General features: G+C 35.7%; 3 protein-coding genes across 3 annotated transcripts in view; 1 reads left to right on the top strand and 2 right to left on the bottom strand.

The window, feature by feature from the left end:
• Positions 1–265: 265 nt before the first annotated feature.
• LOC111828695 (F-box protein At3g57580-like) lies at positions 266–1,758 on the top strand. Its single transcript, XM_023777236.1, has one exon. It carries the CDS (start codon positions 329–331, stop codon positions 1,499–1,501), a length of 1,173 nt encoding a protein of 390 aa, XP_023633004.1. The 5' UTR covers positions 266–328; the 3' UTR covers positions 1,502–1,758.
• Positions 1,759–2,282: 524 nt separating this feature from the next.
• Positions 2,283–7,714, bottom strand: LOC17898793. The gene is made up of 10 exons (XM_023777234.1): positions 7,467–7,714; positions 7,260–7,381; positions 6,881–7,088; positions 6,254–6,791; positions 5,924–6,175; positions 5,634–5,822; positions 5,478–5,552; positions 3,046–5,385; positions 2,662–2,959; positions 2,283–2,561 (listed from the first exon to the last, which is right to left on the bottom strand). Exons 1-9 carry the CDS (start codon positions 7,676–7,678, stop codon positions 2,672–2,674), a joined length of 4,224 nt encoding a protein of 1,407 aa, XP_023633002.1. The 5' UTR covers positions 7,679–7,714; the 3' UTR covers positions 2,283–2,561; positions 2,662–2,671.
• A 3,076-nt stretch (positions 7,715–10,790) lies between these two features.
• The window catches only part of LOC17897474 (terpenoid synthase 29), a 4,519-nt gene continuing 2,602 nt past the window's right edge, over positions 10,791–12,707 (bottom strand). The window contains exons 6-7 of the mRNA XM_006304842.2: positions 11,398–11,646; positions 10,791–11,302 (exon numbers count right to left, since the gene is read on the bottom strand). Coding sequence (XP_006304904.2) covers positions 10,994–11,302; positions 11,398–11,646 — 558 coding nt within the window. The 3' untranslated portion in view covers positions 10,791–10,993. The remainder of the gene's footprint in view (positions 11,303–11,397; positions 11,647–12,707) is intronic.

Genomic DNA, 12,707 nt, shown 5'->3' with positions numbered 1-12,707 from the left:
TCTTTGACTTTTTGTATTTCACATAAATTTACAGTTGTATTAGCTACCAAGTATGTACCAACGAATCCATTGGCACGTGAGACAACAAAAAGAAAAAACCACGCAATGAATAAATGGGCCTAGCTCATTCAAAAGTATATGATAAAAGCCTTTTAGGCCCATAAAATTTTACTCTTATCTATTTCAGTATTTCTAAGATTTTTATAAATTTAATAGTAAGAAAAAGGAAAAAAAGCACAAATTTCAACATTCGTCGTCGACGTCGTCGTCGTATCCCTAGAATCTTTCTCCGGCGAAACACTCTCACACACACACTCCGGCGAGTCTGATGGAAAGAGAAAGTAACAACGAATCACTCCCAACAGATCTAATCCTCGAGATTTTCACGAGATTGCCATCGAAATCAGTCGCAAGGTTTCGTACACTGTCAAAGTACTGGGCATCTACACTTCGCAGTCCAGATTTCACCAAGCTGTTCCAAGCCAAGTCCTCGAATCGTCCACGCATCTTATTCGCAATCGAACGATATCGACATAACGAGTGGTTCTTCTTCTCCGCGCCTCAGCCACAGAACCGATACGAAACTTCTCTGCCTTTAGAGTATCATACAAAGCTCTCAGGAGATGTGAGCGATTTCACTTGTAGCTATGCCTCAGGTTTGATTTATATTCCATTTGTGAGGATCATTGATGTGAATACGCCTCTGATTTGTAACCCTATCACTGGAATGTATGCTGGGTATCACGTCAGGAAGTATAGTAAGTCTCATGGCTTTTTAGGGTTTGATCCAATTGATAAGCAATTCAAGGTTTTGGATTTGCATAGCATTCTTACTATAGGATCTGGAGAAGAGTGGAGAACTAAGGATATCTCTTGTCATCTGTATCATCGTTCTTCGGCTGCAGGGATTTGCATCAATGGGGTTTTGTATTACTTAGCTGTAACCTTTATTGGGCCGTCTTTTGTGGTAGTTCGCTTTGATGTTAGGAGTGAGGAGTTCAAGTTTATTGACGCGTCATGCTTTAATGATCATATACAGCATCCTACTAGATTGAGTTTGGTCAACTCTAAAGGGAAATTAGGTGTGGTTAGTTGTAATTATGCTGATGTTGATGGAGAACGTTGCGTTGAGTTGTGTATGTCGGTTTTAGAGGATGTTGAGATACAGGAATGGGTGAAATATGTGTACACTCTTCCGCATAATGAAGTCCTTGGTTCCTGCGAGTTTTCGGTTGCTGGAGTGACTGCTAGAGGTGATATTGTTTTGTGTATGAAATATACAAGTAAACCGTACTATGTGTTCTACTTCAATCCCAAAAAGAACACTCTCCAAAGTGTTGAAATCCAAGGTTTTGGAGATCAGCTTGAAGCAGTTAGGGATCGTGGCGAAGTTTATGCCATTGTTGACTATGTAGAGGATCTTGGTCTTAACGATGCAAAGCAACTCAAGTCAAGCGTTTCTGATATCAAGAGTCGTTGTGCCTGCTGTCAAAAGGTATGATAGCTTAACTACATCGGGGAAGAGGTATGAGTAGAGAGAAGAAATGAATGAAAACAAAAGAAGAGTATAAGAGAGTAAAACAATGAGAGTAGGTAAAAAAGCAATAGGGTATGTCATCTATGTGTTTATGTTCTTTAGTTAATAGTTATAGACTTTGGTAAGTCTGTGAATCTAATCTAGCTTTTGGTAAATTGTATGTTCCTCTTGACTATCTATGATCAATAAAATTCTCCTCGATAGTAGAATTTATATGTATAGTTTGATGCTGTTTTCTACCATTGCACATAATTTTTGCCTTCGGCCAGGCTGATGGAAATAGACTTACTACCGGAGAACGCTTCTGTAACCCTTAGACTTGTTACGCTCTTCGACTGAACTCGTTGGCTCCGCATCCACCGAAAGACGTTACAATCATCGTCAAGGTGTCTCTCTGCAAGAAGAACAAGAGCAACAAAACAGACACTAGTATCTGCAAACCTAGAGTGAGGAGGACAGGTGTTGATTTGTCTTTCTAATCTGATCTTCTGAAAACACAAATGCAGGTTCCATAACTGAACTAACCACATTGTTCAGAATGAACCAATTACTCTGTTTCTCGTCAGTTCTGAGTTTATATGTATGTCAAGTTTACCTGAAACAAACATGCAACATAACTTACTCAAAATTCTTTCTACAGTGTTTGTATTTCACATGTTTATAATCAAGTTAGATACCCAAAAGAATACGGAAATATATAAATGGGCTTAGCTCATTCACAAGTATGCTGAAGTCGGATGGCCCATAAAGTTTACTCTCTGTTTCTTTACTATTAGTACCGTTTACTAGAATTTGTATGGTCATGAAATGACTGTATAGCCGAATTACAAACATAGTATTATGATATAAAATTTATAATATCGCCAAGAACATGAACAATTGAACATTACCACCTTAAAATACCACTCTTTTATACTTCACACAATCACACTTTAAAATAAAACTAACAACATAATCAACTTCAATTCTGATACTACATATATGATGGTCTCGAAATCGCATCATTACCAATGTACAAGGTTATCTACAAAATATAGAAAAAATGAAAAAAAATATTAGGCATCAGTTGTACAAAATAAAGTTATCAATGTTGTCAGAAAAAATTGCAGAGAAGAGAACATTACCTAGTTGAGATTATGATGTCCACAAGGCATGGATAGCGTTCAAGTCACCAAGGTTTGTTGACTTGAGGGATGCTTTATATAGTTCTCTTAGTTTTCTCGAGTCTTCGGATCTTCCACAGGTCTGAGACTTGCTTGCTCCTTCTGCTGGTAGTGATAAAGCCAACATTCGCTTTAGAACCATCTGCAGTTGAGCCCAGAATTTGGTGTGAAGCTTCGGGTCCTCGGTTTTTAAAGATTCCGCATATGTTTTAGAGATGTAACGGCCTTCGAGCAAGCGAGACAAAGCTGACTCAAGCATCTTAAGCAAAAAAACAAGAGAAGTTTAGAATATATATATGGTGAATCAGAAAGAACATATCAAGATAGAGGGAGTTAAGCACTTACAGCATTTAATTGCCAAAAGTTTGAAATGCTGAAGGAAAGAGCCGATCTCTCTATCAGGATCGTAAGGAACATCGAAGGATGATTCTCGGGACCATAAAAGTCCATTGATTTCTGCCAATTTCTATCTGCCAACAAAGAGTACTGTTTGGCTCTCTGGATGACGTTGGTTTCGGGTTTAGGAGAACTTCCTTGACGCTCCAAAAACCTCAAGCAGCAACTTTTGTGATACCGTGCTAACTGAAGGTACGCGTATGCGGCTTCTTGTTTGCGAATTTCCCCGAGAGATTCATATAAAGCCAAAGCCTCTCTTATGGCATCGCTGGCTGATAATACATCATGTTTTCTCAATTTCCTGGATATTCCATCAGAAGAAGAATCATGAGTGTTATCTAGAATGCTTTTCTGTTCTCGATCTGCAGGAGTTGTATCTTCGCTTGCTAAAAGCATTCCAAATCTGAGATATGTATGGGCAAGCTGTGTGTAGACTTCAACTTTCAGATTGTCTGGAACTGAACTAGCCTCTTTTGTGGCAACACTGAGTTCTGTCTTTGCTGCCATGTAATACCTAAGTGACTTGTTGTATTCTTGTTTTGCAGTCCCCAAAGCTTGTTGGTAAGCATTTTTAAAAGCTGGATGAAGATTGAGAGCTTCCGTCTTTGTAACCATTTCTTCAGCCAAAGCTCGTCGCCCGTGTCCCAAGTTGCAGTTGATTAGTATAACATTAGTATGATCACAAACTTCCTTGAATGCGACTATAGCATCAGCAAAAACGTCTTCAGCTCTGTTGAGCTCTTTGCCCCCTAGACGGTTCCGACCAAGTTCATTACATACCCACCCTTTCTTTCTAAGAACAGATTGCAACTCATTACAGCTGCTTGGAAGCTCCTGTAATGCTCTTTGAGTTTCCTCATAACAATTTAAGGCAGCCAACAGATTGCTTTCTGCATCATCAGTCTTGGTCAACTTAAGATATTTGAAGATTCCGCCCTTTTTTGCTCCTGGGGATCCTTTAGAGTTGACTTCGTTCTGCTCCACAGGAATAGTTTCCTTCGTTCCCTTGGATGTTTTTTCTTCTTTATGGCTCGTGTTCTCAACTTTGAAATTGACACGTTCATCTTCAACATTCTGTGAGAGCTTGCTGGTGACATTCTTGGACTGTAATTTTCGACTGTGCTTCCTGCTATGAGCCACAGTACGAGTACTACTTCCATTGCTGCTACTGCTGCTACTTGCGCTGCTTCCACTGCTTGCTCTATCACTCTTACAGCTGCAATTTACTAATGAACACGAGGCACAATTTTGACTATACTCAGTTAACTTTTTCTTGAGCCGCTGTACTTCCTTAACTACTTCTGACGGCATTTTCAAATGATTGGTTGATGTCCCCTTTGTTCTTGAGAGCTCCTGACCTTTAAGAATGTGGAACTCAACATATATGTCGCCAACCAACATCCATACTTTAGCCCAGAATAGGCGTGTTGATGAAAGTTCACTGACACTGATATCACAAGGCCCTGATTTTTCTCCTAAATCTTCCACTGGGGTTGTTGCTTGTGATTTTGACTGCAATGAAAGAGACTTGTTCATCGAGGAAACAAACAATGTCTCCTCAAACTTCTGGGGCATTGATCCATAAATCGAGCAAGCTAATTCCACGGTATTCAGAGCTTGGTGCAATTGTCCATCTTCTTTGTAAGCTTCCCCAAGAGACAGATATGACTCGCCGAGAAGCAGTACAAGATTCCACAATTTCCTGTCTAGTTTAGATGTTGGAAGCCACTTACGGATATCACAAACCTCAATACAATCAGGATCACCACATGCACACTTGGAAAAATCAGGCAGCATATCGTGAAATGAATCCTCCTGTTCTGAAGATTGTAGTTGACGTGTCCACCTCAGAGACTTTATAGCTTGAGAAACATGGTTTACTGCTGCTATCTTAGATGAGATCAGACTAGTTGTGGTTTGGCATACCGGACCAAGATCGCAACTAGTATCTGAACTGGTGTTCACTGCAGAGCTTTCAGTATTATGGGAGTCTTGATTATCTGAATGTAAGAGTTCATTGCAAGGTGAAACATTTGCTTCCAACTTGGGTTTAACAGATATCAAAGGCGCTATAGTAGAAACTGAGCAATATTCAGTGAACTTTTCCTCTGAGAAAATCACTGCCTCATTTTCATGGTCAATAATAGTAACAGGATCAAGCGATTCGTCCTCTAGGTCTGTTATTGTGACTTCACGTTGCACACTATTAGACTCAAAAGTCAAATCAAATTCCTCGTCACTGTTCAGAATGAGCCTTGCAAACTGCTCGTGTGCATACGCCCGCACAACCTACCAGAATGGTATTACTAATGAGTACCCATCAAAATTTTAAAGAGAAAACAGGTCACTGATATTAAAAAAAAACTTTTAACGACCAATACCATATGATCAGGCCCGTCCAAGCAGTTTAAACATTGTCTTAGGAACCTAGCGCACTTGTTCCTATCATTTGGCACCTGCAAAAGATGCAAAGTGTCAGAAAATGGCAGTTAAGTTGTTAATGATGTTACATGACGACTAATGCTCGGCCTCCTTACCACTGACAAAGAAAGCCTATGACCAACACGGTAAAGAAGATTTCCTAAAGAAAACATAGAATCACTTCTCCCACTATGAATAAAAGATGGTAATGAGCTTGCACTGTCATTATGAACGCTTGAATGGTTCTTTGAAATAATGGAAAGATCAAAGAGCTGAAGCACATCTTCACCAGCGCTTTTGTAGAGCTGAAGTAAACATAACCAAATCATTATGAGTACGTAATGACATGAGCAAAAAAAGATTCAGAGCAATGATATAACAATTTCACAGAAAATTAAAACATTACCCAATAAGCTCCAGGATCCTCTTTGCAATTTGATTGAAGAAACCTTAAAACAGTGAGACCGTTTTGCTGAACAACATGAGGATTGAAGGCAGGTGTACCATCTTCAGCGATACCTTTTAGTAAAAATATATCGTCTGTTTTCAAAAGCTCATACCCTTGGACAATACCGTTCTCATGATAGCAAATTGCTAACTCGGGAACACTAGCCATTACATTATCAAGCCAAGCTTCAAGCCAGGTTAAAGGTGTAACCTGCGTGGAGAGCGAACATTAAGAAAGTCTACAGAAAAGGTGAAAAAGCAGAAACACTAAGAGTTTAACAGTAATTACCTTTTCGCTAACATCCCACAAGTGCAAGCTTACAGCCAGATATTTTTCATTGCTGAACAGAAGTAGATCACTTCCCAAAAGCATGCGGAAGTTGTGGAATTGCCAAAATAGAACTCTTAAAAATTCGTTGTTCCCACCTCTTCTATGTTTTTCAGAGTCTCCGGAAGGCTTGGTCTTTTCACTGATTTGAGTGTTTTTTATTACCGGCTCACGTGCCTTGGTTTTTTTGCTCTTCTTATTTTGACAAATGAAACCATCCCGTTTAGACTGTTTACTACCCCCTGCAGGGTTGTCAAGTCTGTTGTCTGGAGAACTATCACAATTCTGTTGTAGCCCATGAGAGTTCTCTCCCGCAGGTAGAGCAGACGAACTTGAGTGTTTCTCTGTATGTGGGCGATGCATTGGCGGAATATCACATGCCTCCATCCTCACTGAATGCATAGCAAAGTTTAGAAACAAAGATTCATCCACGTTTTTTGTACATGTGGGTTGATTGTTATGCCTCCTAATCAGTTTTTCACCCTCTTCAACATCAGGTCTGCATCACACAAGAAAAATTCCCAGCATAAAGACTTACTCATTGAAAATCGCACAATTTAAAAGAACCGAAATAAATAAAGAACGCACCCAGGGTTCAATACGAGAGTCTGTCCAACCCGCTGAACTGCTATGGATACCCGAGCTTTCGAGTAAGGTATCTTAAAGATTTGCTTAAGAATATCAACAGGAGCAATCACGTCTATCTCATCCCCATATTCCACTAAACCCGACACAGCAAGGGCTTCACATTTCTTGCTTAGATTCGAAGCAATAACATTAGCCTCCTTAGATATATCTGTCAAATGAAAACACCATAACCACACCAACCTTTAACATACAAAAACAAATTAGACTAATCAAAAGCCACAAGTAGAACTAGAACACTAACATCACTATCGTTCAAGTCTCTCTGTTCAATGTTCACCTAATCGTGAAATTTCAACCAAGGAGAAAAAAATAAACATACCTCCGGTGATCCTAGACTTGACGGCGGCGAGAGGCAAAACATTATCGGGAAAATCCGTCAACAAAGGAGGCCGATTAAGATCTGTCTCCATCGGAAGCATCTGATACCTCGGAGCAGTAACGCTGCAACAAATTACGAAAAAAGCTTCAAATAAATTGCAAGCAGAGGCGTTATATGAAGAAGAAGAAGAAGAGAAATGTTACAAACGTTTCCTGAGAAGGGAGGAGAGCTGAAGTAAACGCCGGAAACGAGTTATCGGCGAGAACAGGTATGGAGCCACAGAGAAAACCGACTGGTTTTGGCCGGACGATCTCCATAGTTCCGATACATTGAAGGTCATCTCTCGAAGCTTGAACGGAGCTTGGAAGATATGGTAACGGCATCGACGGAGGTTGTGGAGGAGCAGCCGATTGCTCCATTGGTGTTAGTTCGTCGTGAAGTTGATCTCAATTTTGGAGTGATGAAGTGATGGAGTCGTGAGAATTAGGACTTTAGAAGGTCCTGGAAGGTTCGCCGGAGGGAATTTGTAATTGACTCCGGTGGTGTATCGGGAGAGCTCTTTTCAATTGGGCCAAGTTTGGACCTTAGTCTTAAATTTATTTCAAAGCCCATTTTAAGGGGAAAAAATGTTAAAAACATAGACACCTATCAACTGATTCAATTCTAATAAATTTTAGTGTTTTCTAAACATTATAATAAATTTCTAAACATTATAATAAACTAGTTATTGATCCGCTCTGTGCGCGGGAGGTTTATAATTTATATTATGATTTTTTGTTTTTAACTTTTTTTTTGGTTTTTTAGTGTTGCCATTTTTGTTATTCTATTCCCATATGGATTGTTTTTTTCTTTTTCAATTTTGTATTAGTTTAATATTAAAAATGTTTATTGTTATTTGCTATTCGCGAGAGGTCGAGGGCAAGTTTCTACGGTATTTTCTCTTTTTTTAGGTATGGGATTAGAGAGATAATGTTTCCGGTGTGTGGGTTTGATCTATTCCATGATAGATGTTCTGGAATATGTGTACTCTGGTCAATGGTTTCAAAATCGGTGCATAGCTGCAAAGGAGTTGTTCTTGTAAACAGCAGGTTTTAGTAGATGTCTTCCGATCTATCTTTAACCGATTTAATTGTTGTATCCGATGTTTAACTATCAAGTTCCAAATTTGTGTATCCGAAGTTTTCTCAATCTTCTTTAACCGGTTTGATTGTTGTGTAGCTGTTGGGCCTTGGGTCTAAAGTCCATGCCCTTTTGAGATTATTAATAAAAAAGTTTTAAAAAGTTGATGATGTAGTGGATGATGTGGCGCTGATGTGGCGGAAGGAGAAGAGAGGAAATGTAACTTTATATATATACTAGCAGTTGACCCGCGCTCCGCGCGGGAGGTTAATAATTTTGTTTTGTTAAATTTTTATTCATATTATGATATTTTACTGTCTTTTTTTAATTGATTTTCAAAAAATAGTATAACTATTTTCTCTTTAATTATTATCTTTCAATACTCAAATTTTGATTAAAAGCATTTGATTCAATTTATGAAATATCATTTTATTTCTTTTAGATCATGTTATAAACTAATATTTCACTTTCAATTTTATTTTTCTTCTTTATAATTATATATATACAATTACATAAATGTTGTTTTATTTTACGTACCATAAATTTAAAATTTACTTTCATTCTAAAACTCAATAACATATTTAAAATTTTAAACTATGATCAATTTAAAATGATAGTTGAATTATATTATTACCAGTAATATAAAAACAAAGTAATTTTTTCTTATTTTAACATTTCATTTATTTTACATATTTTTTTAATATAAACTACTAATAGAAGTAACATAAATATGCACTAAATGAATGTTTAAAATTTATTTTAAAGTAAAAACAAAAATATGGCTTAAGTGGATGATTAGGTGGCATCATGAGAAGAGAGAAAAAGCTAACTTTATATATATAGATTATCTAAGAACATCCTCGTTACTAGTATCTTAAGACCATCATTATCGGGCGATTCTTACACAGATCTTAGATGAATTAAGATAAAAAAAATAAATCAAAATCAGCATTATTATGTAACAGACGTATCTTGCTTAAGATACACATAGGGTGATAAGATACGTCGACGTGGCAGCTTTTTATTGAATGTTGTTAAAAAAGAAAAAAAACAATTATTTCATTTTCCTCTCTCTCCCTCTCTTTCTTTTTCTCTCGCTCTCTCTCTCTCTCTTTTTCTTTCTCTCTCTTTCTCTTCTTCTCTCTTTCTCCCTCTCTAAATGAATTTTTTTATATTTTTAATCATTTTCTTTTAAGTTCAAGTTTTTACATTTATTTTTACACCAATTTCATATTTTTTTTGTTCTTACAAACTTACTACTATTGTACTTTATGTTAGAAAATTGTATCTTATGTATGTTTTAAAAGTTTAAATTTGCAATAATTATAAAATTTTCTAAAATAACAAATTTAATTTAATTTAGTTTTTAAATAAATATTTTTTCTGTAAGATCCCCAAACTAAGAATCTACCAATAAAGATTTCTCAAAACTAAAATCACAAAAACAACTTTTTCATCTTACTTTTTTAAATTTATTATTAAACTAATGCTAAGATTAAAATTTAAGATTCCCTTGATAATCTTGCTCTAAGGCATCCTTATTGGAGGGTATCTTACCCCTAAGACCATGATTAACGGGGGAGTCTTATTTGTTTCTTACATATTTTGATGATTTAAATTAAATGATTAATAATGCTAAATGATAAGAAACGTTCCTTGGTCAAGAGTGGTGCGCACGTGTCATTTTCTTAGTGGTCGAAGAAGAAAAGAAAAAAAAGTGAGAAAAAAGCTTCTTCTTCTCTCTCTCTTTTAGACAATCGCATGTCTCTTTGTCCAAAGCTGAACTTGTCCTCTTCTACTTCACATTCATCTGGCTTCTTCTACGTTATTATATACATAATAATATTATAATTGTAATTTTTATGCAATTACATTGTACATGATTATTATCACATAAATTCTTATTCAGCGATTTATAATTTATCATTTTTTCAAAGATGAATAAAATTCAAAAGTTAATTTTTTTTTAGAAAATTAAGCAATTTATTATGTTTGATTTACAAGAAACGGAAAATTAATACTAGGGTTATTCTTAATTTCTCATATATGTTTTAAATTTTTTAATTTGAAATAATTAATAAGTTTTATAAAATTACAAATTTTAATGCCATGAGGTCTAGGATTCGACATAGAGATAGTACGATTCAATAATTAATTTGCAGATTAAGCATACAACCTTAGACCATCATCTGTGGTAGACATACACACAATTTCCCAAAAATAATTAAGTAATTATATTTTAATTAAATAATTTTTAAAAAATAATAGAACCAATAGATTGCTGACACTTGTTTGAGCAACGTTTCTTAAGCAGTTTAAAGAAACAACGTTTCTCTCTATCCAAACTTTTTCTCACAATTGTGATAATTTTAATAAAGAGCAACAGTTTAAAATACTTTGGTGGAGATGCTCTTAGTGGAGATACGATGCATTTAATAGGGATTACAGAGAATTGTCTGAAATAAAATCGTCAATGTAACTGTTCTCAAAGCTAGTCATACCTTAAGTAACAGAACCCACGAAAATATTCCCGAATGAACTTAGATGGGATAAACATAGTCATAAAACTTCTTCATTATGATGAACATAGAATTGGTGGTGTGTGTTCCACGTCATTATGAAATGGGTATTGGGTGAACGTACAAGGAGGTCATAAAGTGTTGGGTTTTGCTTTTGGGTTCACTAAATCCGTCACCCTCTGTGTAGAAAACATCGAAGATACGTGCAAAGTTGAGGCATCGAAGCAGAACCTGGCGAGGCACATGGACATGGTCATCATGTAAGTTCATGAACTCCTCAATAACCACTTTTTTGTGGTCTCTGTACATTTTACGCAACTCTTGGGATGCTTTGTCCTTGGTGACTCCATATTGTTTCATGTAACAGTTGAGTCCATTAGCAACCTCTCCTCTGCTTATCTCGGTCTGCAAAAATAAATATTCACGAGGAGGACTAAAACAAGAAAACAAAATCACATGTAAGAACTAAAGAGATTCTCTTTGATGTGTAGTGTGTGTACCTCGTAGGATCCTACGTCATTTGATAGACGGAACATTAAAGACAGTTTTTTGATGATTAGGGGATTGGAATTGAGCCAGTCGTAAGATTGCTTCTCATTTATGTCTTCCATACCAATAAAGCTGTACGATGCAAAATCACCCATTGCACCTGACACATACCCAACTTTCATGTACTCATCGAAGGTTGATACATGACCCGTCCGTGCCCACTTTGCTATCTCGAGGTATGCCTTCACAAGGATCTTGAGCTGTGGGCATGACCAAAAGCAAAGGTTAGTGGACTCTTATTAGTTCTAACCTTAATTGTATTTCTAACTGTAACCGTATAAAACGGTTAAAAAAATACATAACCGTTAACTGTACAAGTAAATTAGTTACGGTTAAATAAAATATATATTAACCGTACGGTTAAACGCTCTGTTAACCGCACATTTAAATCCTTCAAATAAATTATATTATAATTGTATATATACAATGAAAAGCACATCAAATGTTTGGATAAAATTTTCACCTTATTAAAATCAACCAGACAAGTTGAACTCGTAAGTAATCAAAACATTTCATACTAAACTATTTTTATTCTTATTTCTGTGTGTATTTGATTTTGAGTTTCTCAGTTTTGATCTAATACCAATATTTTACTAATTCACTATAAATATTTGAAATCACATATATTTTTTACTTGTAAAATAAATAGTATTTCATAAGATTTTGTCTCCAATATTAATATTATAATAATCATCAAATAACTCTAACCGTAACCGTAGTTAACCTGATATATAATGATTAAGGTTATGGTTAGAGAAAATTTTATCCGTTAACTGGTGGTTAATTAACCATAACCGTATTGACCGTATCCGTAACCGTGGTTAGTTTTGTATATACCCAAATAAAGTTTTAATTCACTATATGTTAAAGATAATTTCATAATTAGTTTTGCTTCTTCTGGACAATTTTAACCCTATATCATGAGTTAGCTGATAACTGAGTTAGCGCGATCAATATAATTATACATTTAAATAATAATGTATTATCTTAACAAATAAATTATCTTTAATAAGGAAAAAAAATTTGTATACCTTTAATAAAACATGATTAAATATATATATTTGAGGATTAGATTTTATAATTAAACAAAATTATATATCGGTTTGGGTTTATAAATGGGGCTTAGGGTTTAGATTTTACAATTAAAACAAAATCATATGTCGGTTTGGGTTTATAAAGGAGTGCTTAGAGTTTAGATTTTACAATTAAAACGAAATTATATATTGGTTTGGGTTGATAAAATAGTGGTTGGGGTTAGATT

Source organism: Capsella rubella, unplaced genomic scaffold, assembly GCF_000375325.1.
Source record: "Capsella rubella cultivar Monte Gargano unplaced genomic scaffold, Caprub1_0 scaffold_1, whole genome shotgun sequence".
NCBI classification, from domain to species: domain Eukaryota; kingdom Viridiplantae; phylum Streptophyta; class Magnoliopsida; order Brassicales; family Brassicaceae; genus Capsella; species Capsella rubella.
Note: the sequence above shows the minus strand (reverse complement) of the source record. Positions and strands in the feature narration are given on the sequence as shown.